The 19,741-nt window shown below is 45.2% G+C and overlaps 1 protein-coding gene across 6 annotated transcripts in view; it reads left to right on the top strand.

The window, feature by feature from the left end:
• Window positions 1–19,741, top strand: part of KMT2D (lysine methyltransferase 2D) — a 113,355-nt gene that overhangs the window by 45,476 nt on the left and 48,138 nt on the right. For 4 of the 6 annotated variants that reach the window (XM_087925100.1, XM_087925101.1, XM_087925098.1 and 1 more), the window contains 17 exons: window positions 16–197; window positions 1,037–1,201; window positions 2,514–2,623; window positions 3,740–3,787; window positions 3,882–4,121; window positions 5,470–5,616; window positions 5,717–5,833; window positions 6,690–6,826; window positions 8,183–8,366; window positions 8,713–8,793; window positions 12,302–12,418; window positions 12,743–12,904; window positions 13,358–13,445; window positions 13,563–13,798; window positions 16,004–16,077; window positions 17,470–17,520; window positions 17,906–19,636. In XM_087925100.1, the coding sequence (XP_087781226.1) occupies window positions 16–197; window positions 1,037–1,201; window positions 2,514–2,623; window positions 3,740–3,787; window positions 3,882–4,121; window positions 5,470–5,616; window positions 5,717–5,833; window positions 6,690–6,826; window positions 8,183–8,366; window positions 8,713–8,793; window positions 12,302–12,418; window positions 12,743–12,904; window positions 13,358–13,445; window positions 13,563–13,798; window positions 16,004–16,077; window positions 17,470–17,520; window positions 17,906–19,636 (3,870 nt within the window). The remainder of the gene's footprint in view (window positions 1–15; window positions 198–1,036; window positions 1,202–2,513; window positions 2,624–3,739; window positions 3,788–3,881; window positions 4,122–5,469; window positions 5,617–5,716; window positions 5,834–6,689; window positions 6,827–8,182; window positions 8,367–8,712; window positions 8,794–12,301; window positions 12,419–12,742; window positions 12,905–13,357; window positions 13,446–13,562; window positions 13,799–16,003; window positions 16,078–17,469; window positions 17,521–17,905; window positions 19,637–19,741) is intronic. The other 2 variants (XM_087925099.1, XM_087925102.1) reach the window with 2 other exon arrangements.

Below are 19,741 nucleotides of genomic sequence, written 5' to 3'. Positions count from 1 at the left end.
TCTTTCTGTGTTAAGATTACAAAGGTGATGTTGCTCAAGGGTTGGCGTTGTGTGGAATGCATTGTGTGCGAGGTGTGTGGCAAAGCATCTGATCCCTCCCGCCTTCTGCTCTGCGATGATTGTGACATCAGCTACCATACATATTGCCTGGATCCACCTCTCAACACTGTGCCCAAGGGCGGCTGGAAATGTAAATGGTGAGAGGCAGATCAAAATTTCTCTAGGGTGCTTCGAAGGGCAGATCACGCTGTATGTTAACCCATCATAGGATTTGTTTGGATTGTTGGCTTAGCACAATCCATGGGTTTCAGCCCTAGTATATGTAAGAACAACGCTTCAGGTTATTTAATGAATCATGCTTTAATAGTATTTCATTAACCCGATAGGCAAATTCATCTGATGCATTTTGCTGCAAATAAAGTGGAAATTAAGTATCATAATCAAACCCTTTTTTCTCCCAATCTTTGCACTTGCATTTGGATGATACACCGAATTCTCAACAAGAATCATTAGGAATTCTGGTTAGGTTAATTGAAAATGTACCTAACTCCCGGTTAAGTATATTTTCAGCTATACATAAAATCAGATGTTTCAAACTGCATAATAAAGTAATATCATATGTATTCCAATAACATGCCTCCAATATTCTAAAAACAGGATATTGCCTGCATGCATTATTTATTTACTAGGGCCATTTTTAAAAAACCATTCTGATATACTTATATAGTTGCACAATTTGTAGTGGCAAAGTATAATGAAAAATCAGATTTCCACAATGGTAATGCCCTCCAGATATTCTGCAATTACAACTCTTAGACATCCCCACTCTCACAATTACGAAATGTACTGACTGGCAATTCCCATCCAATAGAATTGGAAGACATGCACCTATAGAATGCTGAATGTAGAAGAAAAAATTCCTGAGCTCTTTTTGTCACTTTAAAGTATTTCTGGCTTTCTGCTCTTAGAGATGAGGAGGGAAATAAGTTGAATCTTACAGGCAGTAGTAATCGTTTGTCCATCTCTCTCTTATCAGGTGCGTGTGCTGTGTGCAGTGTGGAGCAGTTTCACCTGGCTTCCACTGTGAATGGCAGAGCAATTATACCCACTGTGCCCCCTGTGCTAGTCTTGTCATTTGTCCCATCTGTCACGTGAAGTACGTTGAGGATGACCTCCTAATCCAGTGTCAGCATTGTGAACGGTAAGCCCCAATCCCTTGACCCACCTGGTATTCCCATTTTATTGTGGTATTACATTTATGGAAATACTTTTGGATCCCAGCACCTGTTTTGTTTCCTGGAACATCTTTTTAGGGTAGTTTGTTTATTGCTATACTCGTGGACATTTCAACTTGCAAAAGGATAAAGTTCAAGGATGCTAATGTAGCCTAGAATTTTCTTTATTTCTTTTTCATTTTTCATGACAAATTCTTGCTGGCATTATTACATCGGCGAGTGACACAAGTGAGAGGGGGGGTATTGAAGCCATGAAAATCAGAAGGAAGAGAAATACCCTCTAGAAAGTTCAGTATGTGGCATTTATGTGAGCAAGGTTGATATAAGAGCCATGTTGGTGCAGTGGCTAGAATGAATGCAGTACTGCAGGCTAACTCACTGCTTACTCCAGGAGTTCGATCCTGACAGGCTCAGAGTTAACTCAGCCTTCCACCCTTCCGAGGTTGGTAAAAGGAGGACCCAGATTGTTGGGGGGAACATGCTGACTCTGTAAAACCGCTTAGAGAGGGCTGTAAAAGCACTGTGAGGAGGTATATGTCCAATTGCTGTTGTCCAATAGATAAGATACATTGGAGTTCCATCCTGGCTTAGGGATAATAGGAGCTAAAATCCACCACACCAGAAGAATTGCCAATAAAGGGAAGACAGATCTATAGCTCTTCACTAATATACTAATTATGACCAGTTCCCAAAGTTACAGCCATTACAGGGTCCCATGGTCGTTTGATCATCATTCATCACACTTAATGATTCGGTTCTCCCTGGCTGCCTCTCTTCTCTTGAGGACAACTTCTAATACTAGGGTTTATTTCATGGTATGATGTGTCCTGACATGGCGCCTAATTCTGGATTAATTCTAATCCCTTCGTAGTGTTCCCCTGTCTGGCAGTGGTCAAGGTCATCCTGGGAAAGGTGCAGAACATTTCCTTCACAGGTTTGTCCTTTGAGGACTTAGTGTTCTTCTCGGAGAACAGAGCGAGAACTAACCTGAATAATGAAAGATGTGAGTGGCAGTGTGTGGACTGGCAGCAATGGTCCAAACGTTTTAGCTTCCTCCCTTTTCTCTTAAAATGTACTAGGGTGCTTGAAGTGCATATGTGTGCTTCCCTTTGCCCTTTCCTTTTTACCTTGTACTTTCAAAAAGATAATTGTAGGAACAGTCTAACTGCTATAGAAGGACAAAATTTAAGGCAGGAGCAGCACCTACGTTTGGCATTTAACATCAGCAGCATCCACAAAAACAGGAGTGTGGGTGCTACTGCTCTCTGTCTTTCTCAGGTGGATGCATGCTGTCTGTGACAACCTTTTCAGCGAGGAAGAAGTAGAACAGGCTGCAGATGAGGGGTTTGATTGCAGTTCATGCCAGCCATATGTAGTCAAGCCTGTTGGTGAGTACTGCAACGGGTGTGAACCTTTTGAGCCTTCCTTTTTTCCAAAGGGAAGGCAGCATCTGTCGGACAGAGGACTGGGAGATGAGACTTCTGTAACATCCTTTTTAAAATGCTTGTGTACTGACATTCTGGCAAACCTATACAGATCCTTGCCTTGGCTGTGTTTTTGTTGTTGTTGTTGTACTTTGAAGACTGCCTGGAGGCTGAATCCAGGAATGGTTCCTATAATATAAATAGATATTTTTGAAATATTTGCAAGAAATTAAGAACATTGCTGCTAGAAGCAGCTGCCCGATGTGCTCACAGCTGTCACCATCTCTACCACCAGCTAAGCCCACCATGGACCATTTTGAGAGGATGGTTTATTAAAGTTCTCTCAAACCTGGAGCCATCCTAAGACAGAGACTTTGCTTCTTAGAGTTGGCAGAATGGATCTTATTTCGTGTGCAGTGTAACCCCATCTAGGTGATCGCCGGCTACTGTCCCTTCTGCAAAGTCTTTTTTAAGCCAGATGTTTCAGATGCAGGAGTAAGGACTACTGATGTCCTCTAGATCAGGGGTCTCCAACCTTGCCAACTTTTAAGTTAAAGTTGCCACGGCGGGAGACCCCTGCTCTAGATAACTGGCTTGAAGAGATTGGAGCACAGGAAGGAAAAAAGTAGATCATGGTTACATGATGGCTTCAGCAATATTATTTGGGGAGACCGTTTGCAGGGCGTGCATTGAATAAAAACACAGGTATAATAGGGCTGAAGCTGCAACACTGAAGCTGCTGTAGTCGGAAAGGAATAGAATGTGGTTGGGAGTTACTGATAGAGAATAGCGTGTGGCAGCAGAACAGGGGAGAGGCTGGGTATGAGGTTTGCTCTTAAATTATTTAAAATGGGATGTCTGAGTTTATTACATTTATCTAGGACAGAGGCTATGACCCTTTTATGGACCTTGTGGACTTCAACCCCCAGAATGCATAGCTGGTTGAGGAATTCTGGGAGTTGAAGTCCACAAGTCATAAAAGAGCCATAGTTCCCCACCCCTGCTCTAGAGGGACACAAGTCATATTAATAAATTGACTAACTGCCCCCAGCAATGATTTACCTTTTGCTTTCTTCCAAGTTCCAGTTCCCCCTCCAGAAATTATCCCAGTGAAGATCAAGGAACCAGGTAATTTGCTTCAATTTAAATCCCTTCAATTGCATGTATCTACTTTGCAGTCAGGTAGGTACAAGCAAGCTTTTCTTTTATCCTGTCCGTGCAGAGCCCCAATATTTTCGTTTTGAAGGTGTTTGGTTAACAGAGACAGGCATGGCCGTGCTACGGAACCTGTCTTTGTCACCACTGCACAAGCGTCGGCCGCGCAAAACCACACCGATGACACCAATGATGCCACGGCCAGGCGTTCTTAATGGTGAAGGTGGAATGGATTGCATTGGCTCTCTGGGTGCAGATGAAAAAAAGGACGGGGATGTGGAGGCGGATGAGATCCTGAAAGCTGAAGGTTCGTGTTTGTCCCACTGGTTCCTTGAGAAAGTAGGAGAATAGCCCCATTGTCTCTGTAATATAATACCGATCGAGATTACGTGCCACAGCTTCATACTTGAATTCTTGAAATCAGACCCTGTTAGTCTAGTCATCTGACTCTGCGAGGCAGTAGAAGCTAGGATGCAGTTGGATGGTTGCAAACTAGAAAAACTTGTTTTTCTTTTCTTTTTGTACTATGGAGAAAGATTTTTTTTCCCCAAGCGGTTAATTCTGAGTAGTGAGCTTGGGGCTTGTTATTTCAAGCAGAAGCTGGATAGGCATTTGTCCAGGATGATGCTTTAATTTGGATTCCTGACCCTGAGCAAGGGTTTGGGCTAGATGGCCTACAAGCAGGGGTGTCAAACTCAAGGCCCGCGGGCCTATGGGGTGCTTAGATCTGGCCTGCAGGGCCGCCCTGTAAACAGCAAAGGACGGCCTGCGGAGCCTCTTGCCAGCCCTCCTGGGCTCCGTTTTCGTTGGCAGACAGCTGCAGGACGTCGAGTTGGCCACGCCTACCTTGACTACACCCACCCCAGCCGTGCCCACTCATCCCCCCGAGGTCAAACACAACCCTGATGCGGCCCTCAATGAAATTGAGTTTGACACCCCTGCCCTACAGTTGTATGGCCTCAACTTTAGGACTCTAGGATAAGTTGATTTGTTTCCAAACACCATCTGATTTCTTGATTAAGGATTGTTACAGTTACCGTTTTAATCCTAATGGATTTGTGGTAGAGGGAAAACTGGGACCCCCAACCCTACACCTAACCCCCCCATCCCCAAATTAGCTCTGAGTGCATATGCATACTCCATTACAGTAAAACTTCATTTTGTAGGCTGACATTCAGCAGGCCTCGTGTGTAAGGGACAATTCTGTACCAGGATGTGCAGGTGGCTGGTGCGGTCTGTCACGAGCACGGAAGGGCTGTGGGGAGGGGGAGAGGGGGAAGACTTACCCAAGCAACTTGCAACCTTCCGTGCCTGCTTTTCCACTGACTTTGCTTGAGGGAATCTGACGGGGAAGGTTGCAAATTGCGATCCTGTAACCATAGGTTGCCACAGCGTCATAAGTGCAAGCTGGTTGCCCAGCAGCAAGATCGTGATTATATCACTGGTGGGACTGGGATGGTCTGAACTTTGTGGAAGAGTCCTAACCATCCCTCGTTTAGTGCTGTCATAATGAACACTGACGGAGTGGTCATAAACTGAGGACTACCTGTATGTAAATTATGTGGGTGTTTTGTTTTGTTTTTTTACACAAACTGTATACCTTTCCATATAAATGGGAGACTTTGAATGTGTTTTTGTTTTTGCTCCCATTGCAGTCAGCGTTGAGCACATGGAGTGTGAAATCAAACTGGAAGCCCCGCCTACTCCAGAGAGGGAAGCTGCAGCCGAGGCCGAAGCGGGAAAAGGCCTTCTGGAAGATTCTGAGGAGGTCAAGAAGCGGAAAAGGAAGCCCTATCGCCCGGGTAAGTCCTCCCCCTTTGGCCAAGCACCAAAGAGCCTGTATTCTTCCCACACCGATCCATTTTCTAGCTCTCAGCTTGTTTTTCCTTTGCCGTGGGATAGGTATTGGAGGTTTCATGGTGCGACAGCGGAAATCACACACGCGCTTGAAAAAGGGCTCAGTAGTCTTGGCCGAAGTCTCTCGGGAGCTGACAACTACGGAAGGGCAACCGGAAGAAGGTAAGTGCTACTTACCTGTAGTTGTACTTCTCCCTTGCTTCATCCAAACAGTTTGAATAAATGTGTGAGGGATTTCCTTCTAACCGAGAACAAACTCACCAACATGGCATCCTCCAGTCCTCAGTCATTGGAGGGTGCAAGTCTGGGAAGGCTGTAAAAATTCCCTTCATAGCCACAATCTTCTTTTTTAAAGGAGGAGGATTGCCACTCCTCAGATTCAGGAGAAGGTAATATTTGTAGTTCAGGATTGAATTGTGGAGTCTTTTCTAGCAAGGGCCTTTTAGGACTGATGATGTTACCTAGTTGGGTAATGAAACACCTGCAAGTACAAAGAATGAGGCTTAGAGAGCACCAAGGACCTCATGCCTCAGTTTGCTGGCTGGGTCATATACATCAGTGTTCTTTTTAAAGTTTAAAGTGTTTGCTTTAAATTGCAGTGCATATTCTAACTTACAGACCCGCATTCTCAAATTTGGAATGGGAGGGAGGGAGGGAGGGAGAGAGAGAGAGAGAGAGAGAGAGAGGTCAACACTTAGAAGAAAAATAGATGATGGAATCTAAGGCAGGAGTAGGGACTCTTTGGCCCTCCAGATGTTGTTGGGCTGAATGTTTATCATCTATGAATTTTGGTCTTGATGGATGGGGTTTCTTTCCCCCAGAATTTGCTGCTGGGAGAAAGATTATTAAGGAGCAATAGTCATCAGTGGCCTACGCACGTCCTCTTTTCTCCTTTCCTTTCCTAACTTGCTGCTCACCCCGAAAGTTACTGCAGCAAAGTCAGCAAACGTCCTTAGCATTCCTAGGCTTGGTTGGTTCATATAGGGCCGTGGTACATTCAGTCTTCTCTCTTTATCAGGGGTGCAACCTAACCCAGCTGCTGAAAACCCTGCTGAGACCTTGGCTGAACAGGGAGTGGTTGAAGCTGATGAAAAGAAGAAACGGCGGGGGCGGAAGAAGAGCAAGCTAGAAGACATGTTCCCTGCCTATCTTCAGGTAAGAGTGTTTTAGTGTCGTGCTCCTCAACCTTCCAGCTCTGTTGGGATACAGAATCCCATCATCCAAATGCTTGGTTAGCTGTGAATAATGTGAGTTTTAATCCCATGCACCTGAGAAAAAAAAGAAGCCCAGGAGAGGGCTAGCTTAATGAGAAATAAATGTCTCTGGGCAAAGATTTACCAAGTTTCTTTGAGCCCAGCTCTTGTTTTAGTAGCTGTGAGGAAGGACAGAGAAAAGGGATGTGGATCTCATGGGTAAAGGTGGAAGAAACAATGATGCTGTTGCAAGTAAAGATCTCTGTATGGACTTTTTAAAAAGGAAATCTGTGGGGGTTTGGATAGCTTGGCACATGGCAGGAAAAAAACAGATCCACAGGTGCAGGATAGGCAGTACCTAACTTGACAGTAGTGCCTGGGAAAGGGATCTAGGTGTCTTGGTGGATCACCACTTCTGAAACTGCCCAAAAAGCCAACACAGTCTTGGGCAGCATCCACAGAGGGATAGAATCAAGATCATGTGAAGTGTTAGTATAGTATTGCTCTTTACTGCACTAGTGAAGCCACACTTCGAATACTGTGTCCAGTTCTAATTGTCATGATAGAAAAAAGATGCTGAGGCCTAGAAAGACTGCAGAGAAGATCAACAACTATGATAAGGGGTCTGGAGGCTAAATTTGGTGATTTATGGCTAAGAGAGCTAAGTATGTTTAGCCTATGAAGAGAAGGCTTAGAGGTGACATGGCAGCTGTCTTCTGGTACTTGGGGGCAATCATAGAGATGAGGAGAGAGATGGAGACTTATTCTGCAAAATACCTCAGGTCAGGACAGCAAAGCAATAGATGCAAGCTCATTAAAGAGAGATCCTACCTAGAACTGAGGAGACATTTCCTGACAGTTGAGAATAATTAATCTATGGAACATAGATTAATTGTTCTTAACTGTCTCTTAAGAGTTGTGGGTACTCCATCGCTGGAGGTTTTAAAGAAAAGATTGGATATTATTCATTTATCTGGGATGATATAAGACTCCTGCCCTGGGTAGGGAGTTAAACTAGATTTCCTGGGTCCCTTCCAGCCCTATGATTCTATGTATATTGTTAGCTAAAGCAGGGGTCTCCAAACTTGGCAACTTTAAGACTTGTGGACTTCAACTCCCAGAATTCCAGCTATGCTGGCTGGAGAATTCTGGGAGTTGGTCCACAAGTCTTAAAGTTGCCAAGTTTGGAGACCTCTCTGAGTTAAAGCAATAGCCCCCAGACACTTGGAATGAGGGAATTTCCAGAAATTCATTCATTCATTCATCTGGGCCTTTATCATATTCCCTTCCCCCCTTTTCTTTCAACCTCTTTTGACAGGAAGCATTTTTTGGGAAAGCACTCCTAGACCTGAGCAGACAGGCTTTGTTGGCTGCTGCTGGTGTGGGTGGAGATGGAACTGCCCATCCTCCTGTTGGTCAGGGACCTCCCAGGCCCAAGGTGGATTCCAGCAGGCTCCAAAAAGGGCCAGAGGATGGAAAGGCAGCTCCAGTTCAGCCTAAAGGTAAGTGAAAGGCTGAGGGAAAATGGCGGGATTAGAGAAGGTAGAAATACTGGGATTTGGGGATCAGGCTTTGATTTGGATTCTGAGGGAGGGAAGGAAGGGCAAAATGTTTATGTTCTAAATACATTTGCTTGGGAATTTAGAAGAAAATTTTCATTTGATTTTGAAGAAGCATTGGCCAAATAAAATGTCCTCAGGCTAATAGGTGGAGGCAATTTATGAAGTGAAAATTGTTCTGTGCAGAAATAAGTAGTTGGCCCTCAGAAGCCGGAACCATTTTTTAAGCCAGTATTAGGACATTAGCTGTCTGTTCTAACAGATCAGCTTCTTGTCTTCCCATCTCCAGGGGATGAATGCCTTAGTAGCAGGGAAGCAGCAGCTCCCGAAAGCAACTTGAAAGCAGCTGATGCCAAGACTGAGAATACTGGTGGGTATCAGGATTTTTAAAACTGCATAGGAGGCTTTGGGGTCTAGAGCACCATGCTACGCATCCTTATTGAAATACATAGGTGGAAGGTTATCTCCCCGCTTTGAGTGGGGAATAACACTCCACCTATGTATTTCAATAAGGATGCGCATAGCATGGTGCTCTAGAATATTTGAAGTGATTACTTTTATTGCCTTTAACATATTTTCTGCCTATTAATCTGCACAATTTCTTATAGCTACATACCCAAACGTCTTTCTTTTGGGGAATTGGGAAAGTTATGTGACACGCACAAAAATCAATTCAGAATTAGTAAGCCGAAAAACCGGAAGACATAAGAAAGGAGAAAGAAATAGCTAAAATTGGTTTACTTCTAAACACCATGTCACATATTGTTGCTTGTTCTTTATAAACGTATTAGCTCTCTCTTGTTGTGGAATTCATTAAATCCATCCAACCACAATTTGCTTGTTTTTTCATCAGCTCTGCTATTCAGGATCAGATTACTTTTATTTTGATCTGTTACCTACTTTCCTTTTCAGCTAATTTCACAAAAACATAGCATATCTTTTTTTTCTCTGTATTTCAATTGATCTGTTTTCCTGCTCTTTATTCCTGTTACATTCTAAATTGCAGTCTTTCTTATATTATGGAAATCGGTAGATGGACCTGTATGTATTGATCATTCCCATGCATCGTGACTTCGATCTATTGGAGTTTTCAAATAACATTTTTTAGTAATTCTGAGAACATGGCACCTAGATTACCAATCTTAGTCATACTGGTGCCACATGCAGCATCCCTTGCTAGAGGTTATTATGGGGGTGGTCAGTTAGGACAAATCTAGACCACTGGAATTTTCAAAACCCAGTTTTATCCCTAAGCACAATCAGTCTCTTCTATGGAAGCTAAGTTGTCAAATCTGGAGATTAGTTTGCAATCAAACATTACAGCTTAAAAGCCTGCAGCCCACTAACTATAGAATGTATGGACATGCACTCAAGATGCTTAGGACATAGAATAGTTGCTTATAGTCTTACTTAAATCCAATACCTGTGGTAGTCGTACTTGATTCTTGAAAGTTTGTGCGTACGGTTGTAGCTCCTACAGTTGGTGCTTGTTAGTTGTAGCAGTAGCATTGGCTCTCATTAATGGACAGATAACATAAAATGGATTTCTTTGACATCTAAGGTGAAAGAAGATGGATTTGTTGTTGCTACTGCTGCTGCTCCTTCCTGGCATTTCTGTCCCAAAGTCTTAGGAATCAAATGGCAGGCTCCCAGTTTGTCTGCTAGTGCAATAAGATTTAACTGAAGCTTTTGAGGGTAGCCACAAGGTGGTCACAATGAGGGTCACTTTGTCAAGAAATGCTAAGTGTTCCCTCTTAATGCTTTTAAAAGGATAGATAAAGCCTAACATCTCTGCAGAGCTGAACGATAAAACCTTATTATCCATATAAGCCAACACACTAAAATGCTTAAGAAAGATAAAAACTCTCCCCAACAAGTATCTGAATTATAACGATCAGTACTTGTTTTATTTCCGAGGTATTGTTTTATTTCCGAGGTATTGTTTTATTTCCGAGGCATTCTTAGTGGCTGGTATTCACAATCGCTTGGACCTTAGGGTACCATCAAAACCCTTAAACCTTTTCCCGGTGGCAGTTCAGCATCCAATGTATATTTTTCAGATAATAGTGTTAGTTGGCAGTGCCCAAACATAAAGCATAGGAACTTTATTGTTACATTTTTCACTATCTACAGTAGCGCCCCTCAAACCTTTTGGGCACCAGGGACTGGTTCTGTGGAGAAAAGTTTTTCCATGGGCTTGAGGGGTCTTGGTTTTGTTGCTGCATGCATCCTGCAAATGGGGCTTGGCTTGTTTGCGCGGCCTGGTCGCTGGCATGTTACCAATCGGTGCCAGTCCAAGGACCAGCGGGGTTGGGGTCCCCGATCTACAGTAACTAGAGTGAGCATCAAAGCAGTCCATGGCGGCATATGAAGCAGGCATCAAGATTTACAATTTAAGTCTGGTCAGTGCACAGAACTGTAGTTCAGCTAACTCCCATAACCAGCCTTCTGAGTCAAGGTGGCAAAAAGCATTCCTTGTCATTACAGTCACTGGTCCCTGTTCTTTAACTCAGTCTGTGTCTTGCCTCCACAGCGAAGACATATAGATGCCTTTCAAGTTCCACTGAACAGAATGTTCAGCTGAGGGGAAAAAGAAAAAAAAAAGACATGCAAACACAATACCTGGCGTAGGCCCCAATTTAGGATACCTGACATTTGGTACTCTAGTACCAAAGGTGCTTTTTTCAAGAGGCAACTGGAAAAGAGAAAACTGGTTTTTCTTTGAAGACATCTCTCTTCTCATCGAAGAAGCTTTTTCAGCTCTGACTGAATGGTGGAGAATGGAAGGATTTGTAGACCTTGCTTGGTCATTTGCATTCTTTTAGAGCAGGTGTGTCAAATTCATGTCACGGCAGCGTCATGTGATGTATCCAGACATTTTTTCCCCTTCGCTAAACTGGGCATGGGCATGGCCAGTGTGTGATGCCTTTGGGCCGGGAGTTTGACAGCCCTGTTTTAGAGAGGTTTATCTTGGATGTTTATCTGTGTCATCAGGGTCACCTGAGTAGAGCAAATGGGTGTGGAGCCTTCTTGGAACTGTTGAAAGGATTGTGTTATAGATTGGAGATAGACTGGAGATAGATGAAGTCGTATCCCTCGGTTGATTGAAGGCCATTCAATTTTGACACAGATGGCTTCTTTGATCCCTCTTTCAAACTAGTGGTCCTCTCTGTCCAAAATGTGGGCTTTGCTATCTTCAAACAGAGGGGGAGGGATACGACATCTACTGTATTTCCAGTCTACAACTCAGTCCAAGAAGACTCCACACCCATTTGTTCTACTTGGGTGACCCTGAGGATACAGACAAACCTCCAAGGGGCCTTAACGATGCTCTAAAAGAATGCAAATGACCAGCTGTTAGCAAGGAATATAAATCCTTCCATTCCCCAGCATCCAGTCAGAGCTGAGGAAGCTTCTTGGATGAGAACTGAAACATCTTCAAAGAAAAACCAGAAAGTCCAGCTTTGCCTCTTGAAAAAGCACCTTTGGGACAACCATGACCTGGATGACTGAGAATCTCCATAGATATTTACTGTAGTATTTTTTTTAAATCTAGAGCAATTTTTATTTATTTATTAAATTTACATGCTGCCTATTTCCACATCCAAAGTGACCCTGGCTGGCTTTCTAGATGCCCAGAGTCATTCATTCATTCTTGCTTTCTAAATACCTAGTTATAGGAGATTTGGGCTACGCCTCTTTGACAAACTGACTTTGTTTCCATAAGAATGCAGCCAGCTAGGGGGCTTGACCTTTCATCTTAAGGAGTAAGCCACCCTTCCAAGATACAGAGGTTATACCTCTTCCCCACAGTCTGGCCACTTCGTACTGTAAGTAATGCCGTGTGCTGATTGACATGGTATGCTTGCTCTCTACAGGGACAGAAGAGCAGATGGTGCCCAAGACCTCTCCAGAACCTACAGGTGCCGAGAACCCAGCCACACCCCCGGGGGAGGGGGTGCTCAGCTCCGACCTTGACAAAATCCCCACTGAAGGTCAGGCGGGTCTTTGGACAGACCCTACTGTCCCCATCCCCCTGCCAAGTGTCTGCTCCGTGGAGAGCAGCAGAGAAGGAAAGCTAGGTTTCCCTCCTGGCTTCCCTTCCGACTGCTAGCGAAAGGCTTAAAATCGGTCTTAGGTGCTCTCGTTTCCCATGTTTCTTGTTTTTTGCTCTCCTCATTCCCCATCCATGTCTCACTTCCCTTGTAATTCAGCCTGCTGTTTATTGGAGACTCTCAGATTCCCTGCATTACTGAGCTTGCTCCAAATGAACTTCCCTGCCTTGTGATTTCACTATGACTTTCCCCGCTTTTTAACAGAGTTGCCGAAAATGGAGAGCAAGGATGTTCAGCAGCTCTTCAAAGATGTCCTGGGTTCTACTGAACGAGAGCAGCAGCTTAATTCTGTTGGGGTGGATGCTGAGGCCAGAGGCATGCGTGATCCAAACTGCTCCCAGCTTGCCCAGAGGCCTTTTCTTCAAGGTGAGCTGTGAATACTGAGATGGGGTATTACACATCTTACCTGCTTGCGATATTTTAGGTTTTCTACAGTTAAAAGTGTGCTTGTGTCTGGATTAGATCGTGGCGAAGTCTCTTGTGGCTAGAACTCAGTTAGAAAATGAATGTGCATGAATACTGGTTGATAAATGCTCACCGGGACAGTTAGCCGAATAAATATACTTCCCCCATAATAAAGGCCAAAGCAAAAACAACAACCCAACAACCATTATCTATTCTGTACATAGTACATATTTATGTATTCTTTTACCCTTGCTCCGTTAACTTTTAAAGTTTAATTTTTAAGATTACTTCAGACCTCACCTGCTTAAGCTCACACCTTCTTGCTTTTGGTGATGTTTGCCAGAATATTTGGATGGTGCTTTGTGTGTGAGCTCTTTTTGATTCAATCTCTGCAATGCCTTGACTCATTTATAGGTGGTGGTACATCTCTTGGGCCCCTGCAGCCTGCCATACCCATGGAGACTTACTCTGGAGTTTGCCAGTCCCCGTTCCTTGATAATAAGTAAGTCACCTACGTGTACAGCATGATCTCTGGGTTCAGCCCAGCCCCTTCCTTGACAATACCTCCATTATATCCTCCTGTTAATGTGTTCTCCTGTCTTCCCTCACCGCCGTGTAGGGAGAGGAGTGGCTTCTTCAGCCCTGAGCAGTGTGAACCAGAGAGTCCTTGGGCCAGCAGCTCTGCAGCTTCCACACCAACTACACCCACCACAGAGGGGGAGAGTGATGGACTCTCATATAACCAGCGGAGCCTGCAACGTTGGGAGAAGGACGAGGAATTGGGAGAGCTTTCCACCATCTCACCTGTCCTCTATGCCAACATGAATTTCCCCAGCCTGAAGCAGGATTACCCAGGTTATTTACTTACCTTTCCCTCCTTTCTTCCTTTGTGCTTGAGGTCCTTTTAATGACCTCTCAGTCAGATCTGTGGAGACAGAAACGATAGGCTTCCCTTTTGCTGTGGGCCTGCTACGCAACAGAAGTCAAAGTCAACAGCTCAAGGATCCCAATCATCTTCTTCAAGAAATCAAAGATTGTGTGATTCAAAGAATCCAAGTAATGCTGCTAGGATCAAATAAATCTAAGTGCATTACAACCCGAACCCTGACTTTGGGAGTCCTCTGCTTCCTTTGTTGGTATTATTGTTGTGTATTATCATTGTGTGACCCGCTGTTGCCAAAGGCTAGTAAATTCCATTTAGTTTTGTTATTATGGCACAGGGGTGGGCAACTATGTCCCATTTACAACCTGTGGACTTGAACTCCCAGAATTCCTGACCAGCCACAGCTCTACATTTGTTAGTTTGGATAAGCTGTCCTTAAGCTCTGTGTTCTCCTAGAATAGGGGTGTCAAACACAAGGTCTGCGGGCCAGATCCGGCCCACGGGGTGCTTAGATCTGGCCCGTGGAGCCACCCTCGAAGCAGTAAAGGACCAGCCTGTGGTGTCTCTGCCAGTGAAAATGGAGCTCAGGAGGGTTGTATGTGGCTCTCCCGAGCTCTGTTTTCACTAGTAGAAGTTTGGAGGAGGCCGTCAAAGCAGAAAACATTGCTCAGGAACCCATTTTTGCTGACAGAGCGCTCAGGCCAACGTCAGCACCCCCGACAGTAATGACATCGAGCTGGCCCTGACCACCCTGTCCTAGAATATATATGGAACTATTAATGTTGCCACTCAAGAAATCCTTGATTGAACCAGTTTTATGTGATGATAATACTAGATGAAAAATAAATCTCTGCCCAGTTCACCATATCCCAAATTTGTTTCCAAATGACCCACCTCACTTTCCCAGTTACTGTCTGTATGCTTTCCATTGAGCAGTTCTCTAGGAGATGATCTGTGAGCGACTTTAGAATTAACGATGGTGTTTTGTCTTGGAATATTTTTCATAAATACTGAGGTCTCTGCAATGTGGTTCTTTACGAAAGAGAACGTCCAGACGGGGTTCCATCTTAGTTTTATCCAGGTGATTGAAAAGCCAGTCCTAGGAGTTGTCCGTGGTTACTTGTAGCAATGTGCTCAGAAGAGCTGGTAATGGATATTTTTTTTCAGAAATTGTTGGAGCAGTGAAGGTTGGGAAGAAGCCTTGGACATTGACGGTTGTGCAGAGGGTAGGGAAGGAGGATAGGAAACATGCTGAGAAGATGAAGGAGGGTAGGCCTGTGGGATATGGTGTTCTGGGATATTGGTGGTAGCAGCTGAGGGAGGGCACAAGAATGCTCAATAACGGCAGGCAGACCTGGAGTGGTGGAATGGGCAGCAGCGGGGTGACGTGCAGCAATCTAGACCTACTGGATTTGTTCAGATTTTTTTTCCTGAAGTCTGAAATAACCAAAGTGTTCTGGATTTCAGTTGATGCAAAATCTATTTCCAGTTTCCAGACAAGAGATTTCCCATTTCATGCACAATGCTAGTGCTTCTCATAACCCGTGAAGCAAATTCTACTGTTTGACTCAGAGCTGAAGCCTTGTGTTACCTTTATGATTGCTCCTAAGAGATAGTGGTTCTAAACCCCGATTTGTCTTTTGCATTGTATTTTCTTATGCACTCTCCTCTCGTCTGTTGCTTTCCAGATAGGTTCAGCTTTAATACCATTACGGTAGTTAAAACCCCAACACATCTAGAAGCCACTGATTGAGAAAAATTAGCGTAGTCTAATATCTGCCTGTGGTAGGATACAGAATCTACTGTACTCCAGATGTTGCTGAGTATGGCCAATGATGAGGGATACTAGGCGACGCTGTATCCTGTAATATTCTTGGGTGAACAAAAAAGGGTTGGCTGTTTTTGTTTTCTGAAATGCGTTTAACAAAGCTGTTTAAAAATACATGGGTGGAATAAGCAGAGATCATGGAGGTACTGACTGGGAGACTAGGCAGATGTGTTGCAATAAGAATAGAATTCTGTCGCCAGGTGGAATACAGTGAACCTTTCCCTAAGTAGACTCCTACGCTGGCTTTATGATAAAATGTTTTTGTAGAATCCCTGGACAAAATTAACTGGCCTTGGCATATGAGTGTTTCCATTTCATTTCCATTTTATTGTTGTTGTTCTGCCTCCAGACTGGTCTAGCCGTTGCAAGCAGATCATGAAGCTTTGGCGAAAGGTGCCAGCTCCAGACAAAGCTCCATATTTGGTAAGTGGGCCACGTAAATATGAGTTTGGAATTGGATGTTTTGTGAAGCCTTTTTTTTAAAAAAAAAAACCCTGTTTATTTTTCTTTTATATTAAACAGAATTGATTAGATTTCTTAAGGGGGAGGGTGTGTACGTTCTTGGTATCCTTATATCAGTGCAACAACTCCTATGTTCTTAGCACAACCGCTACAGAATGTTGTAACGTGTGTGGAGTGTTTGTGTTCAGACACCCACTCTTGAATACACTCTTATTTCATTTTCTCCTAATTCTCATCATGCCCCAGACTTTGTTTTGGGGGGATTCCTTCTTTAATGTTTTTTAAAATACTTCTCCAGACTGAATGCGATGCCACCCTTGCTTTTAAGCAGATTGTGCAGAAATCCACATTTGGAAAATGAGATTGCCATTATGAGCCTGTGAGGGGAAAAGAATCATTTGTTCTGAGAGCGTGTTGCACTTCTCTCACAAGTAGAAGTAGCACACTTTGAGTTGCTTTAGGAGTGGGACACGTCAAGTTTCAGGATTTCTCTATGAATAAATGAAGAGAGTGACAGGCAAACTAAAAATCCTGGTGACAGTGTTTCACTCAAGAGTAACCAGAGGGATGCCATTCACATGAAGAATTTGAAACGAAGGGGGGGGGTTCTTCAAACTATAATAATCTAATTTTAGCATTTGGGGACTAGCAAGGATTAAAAGGGACGGGGAAGACAATTACTAACTTAAGAGAGGAGAAAAGAGGGAGGAGAAAGAGCAAAAGACCAAAAGAAAGGCAGAAGTCACAATTCTGTTCCTCCTTCCAATAGGCTGAAACCGCTTAGATAGAGCAGTAAAGCATTGTGAAGCAGTTTATCAGTCTAAGTCCAATTGCTAGAGAAATAAAAGTTTTGAGACAAAATATTTTATCTTTTTCTTTTTGGAAGGGTTTTGAATTGATAGCCATTAGCAATAGCCAATTATTTTATATTACGCGTATAAATATATTATACACAAATATATATTACACTATTATTATTTATTCGATTTGTAGCCTGCCTTTATTATTTTGACAAATAATTCAAGGCAGTGAATATATCCAACACATCTTCCTCCTCCTTTTTTCCCCACAACAACAATTCTGTGAGGTGGGTTAGGCACAGAGAGTATGACAGGCCCAAGGTCACCCAGTCAGCTTTCATGGCTACGGCTGGGTTAGAACTTAACAGTCTTCCTCTTTCTAGCCTTAACCACCAGCCCAAACTGTCTTTCATTGTATTAAAATACTATATATTTTGATGAATTGAAAATAACAAATTATGAAACTTGTTCAAAAGCATTGAGTGACTGGAGAGGGGTTGAATGGGAGGGATTTTGTTTTCCCCCTCTCATCTTATTCTTATTTCTCTGACAGCAAAAGGCCAAAGATAACCGGGCAGCCCATCGCATCAACAAGGTGCAGAAGGTAGGTAAGACAATAGATATGAAAAGGGATTGGTTGAAACTGGGACGGAGAAATTTGGGTGGGGAAACTAGGCCTGATATGCTGTGGTACCCGTATGGAATATGTTATTGCCAAGGTTGTATGTAAATTCTGTCCTGAGAAAAGCTGAAACCTATTTTTCAGTACACATTAACCAAATTTAGAGAGAGAAAGAACAGACCATTGACAGCGCCTGAGGGTTTTTCAAGGGCCACTTAGATACTCTTCTTCTCCCACCTCCCCAGGAATATCTGGCCTCCCGTGTCCCTTAAAACTTTAAACTCTTTGTATTTTGCCTTTGAGTCTGTTCTTCCGGCCTTGACGATGCCTTGTCCCTCTGGGGCACTTTCTTCTCCCTTTTCCACAGCAAGCTGAGAGCCAGATCAGCAAACAAACCAAAGTGGAGGTGCTGCGAAGGCCCGACCGCCCCACGCTTCATCTGCGCATGCCATCTCAGGCAGGGGTGCTGCCTGGAGCCCCTCAGCCGTTGCCACCTCCTTCCTCTGCTGCTTCAGCCTCGGGACAGCCCCTCTATATTAATCATGCTGCAGTTCTGCCAAGTGGGCCGGGTATTGAGTCGCCCAGTGAGCTCTTCCTTAAGCTTCCCTCTTCTGCCACCAGTGCCCAGCCCCCAGTGCAAGTGCCTTTGCACGAGCCCTACGGCATGGCCTCTGCTTGCCCCCCACCAGATCCAGGTTTTCCTTCCCCCTCCTTGGTGGGCCAGAGTCCTACAGTGCCTAGCGGCTTTGTCTCTTCCTCCTCTGCCTCCTCTGGACAATCTCCGCTCCTACCAAACCCTCGTCCGTCCCCGCAAGCTGGAGAGTTGCAGCCCACCCCGCCTGGAACCCCAAGGCATCAGCCCTCCACGCCGGACCCCTTCCTTAAGCCCCGCTGCCCCACTGGATCCTTGGAAAACTTGACGGTGCCTGGAAGTCCTCAGCGAGCTGCGCTTCTGCTTTCCCCCCCACCCTTTGGGGAGCAGCAAAAAAAGGGGTTGGATATCAAGAAGGAAGAGACCGGTCCAGGGATCAACTCTCCTAGTTACAGCTGCAGCTATAGCAACTCCCCTTCCAGTGCTCTCCCCTCCAGTGAAATGAAGGCCCCGGACGTTTTTAAAGCCCCGCTCACCCCACGCCAGTCTCAGGTGGAGCCACAAAGCCCGGGTTTAGGGCATCGCCCCCCAGATTCTCACCCTCTGGCTGCTTCCCCACCCAGCCAGGCTGATCTCTACAGGCAGTCACCTTACCCGGATCCCTATGCCCAGCCCCCACTCACCCCGAGGCCTCAGCCCCAACTCCCAGAGCCCTGCTGTGTTTTGCCTCCCCGGTCCCTGCCTTCGGACCCCTTCTCACGCATACCTGCCAGCCCACAGTCTCAATCAAGCTCCCAGTCCCCCCTCACTCCCCGTCCCCTCTCCACTGAGGCCTTCTGCCAGTCTCCCGTCACTCCTCGCTTTCAGTCCCCTGACCCCTACTCACGGCCCCCCTCCAGGCCCCAGTCCCGGGACCCCTTTGCCCCGCTGCACAAGCCCCCTCGGGCTCAAATTCCAGACGTTGGCTTCAAGCCGATGCCCGTCTCCCATAATACCCTGACAGTTGGGAATTTCTCAGCGGTGCCACCCCCATCTGAGTCCCACCCAAAGACCAGCCAGCAGTCTCAGTTTATTCGTTCCCCTGGTGCAGGTGTCTTTCCCAGTGCTCAGCCGCAGATGCGGTTCACCTTCCCTCCCAATGAGCCAGTCAAGAACTCTCCTTCCCAAGGGGTCAACAGCCATTTTGCTCCTGGCAAACCTCAAAGCACAAGTTATGTTTCTTCACCGGGCTTCCACCAGGTTGGGAGCCCTCTGGGCCCAAGCAAGAACACCCCAGACTCTTATACGATCTCCCCGTTACGACCTCCGTCGGTGCTGCCCCAGCAGCCACCTTCACAGCAAGATGGCGCTTTGTCCTTCCTGCCGCGAGGAGGCATGCCTTCAGGTGACAAGAGGGAGGAGGGGACCATAGGACCCCCCAGCAGGGAGCTGCAAGAACTGACGGCTGGCCAGGAGGGGGCCGCTGGCAGCAACGCTACTCAGACAGAGATGGAAAAACAGCGCCAGGTGAGTCGATTCCATCGGGGCAGGGAAGTTGGATTTCAGCTTAATGGGAACTAGAGCCGATGGGCCGAGGGACAGGAAGGGGCTTAATGGCCTTTTCCCAGTCCA

The sequence above is a fragment of the Pseudonaja textilis genome, chromosome 2 (genome assembly GCF_049901715.1).
Source record: "Pseudonaja textilis isolate UNSWEBS1 chromosome 2, rPseTex1.2, whole genome shotgun sequence".
NCBI classification, from domain to species: domain Eukaryota; kingdom Metazoa; phylum Chordata; class Lepidosauria; order Squamata; family Elapidae; genus Pseudonaja; species Pseudonaja textilis.
This window is presented reverse-complemented; position numbering and strand designations above follow the sequence as displayed.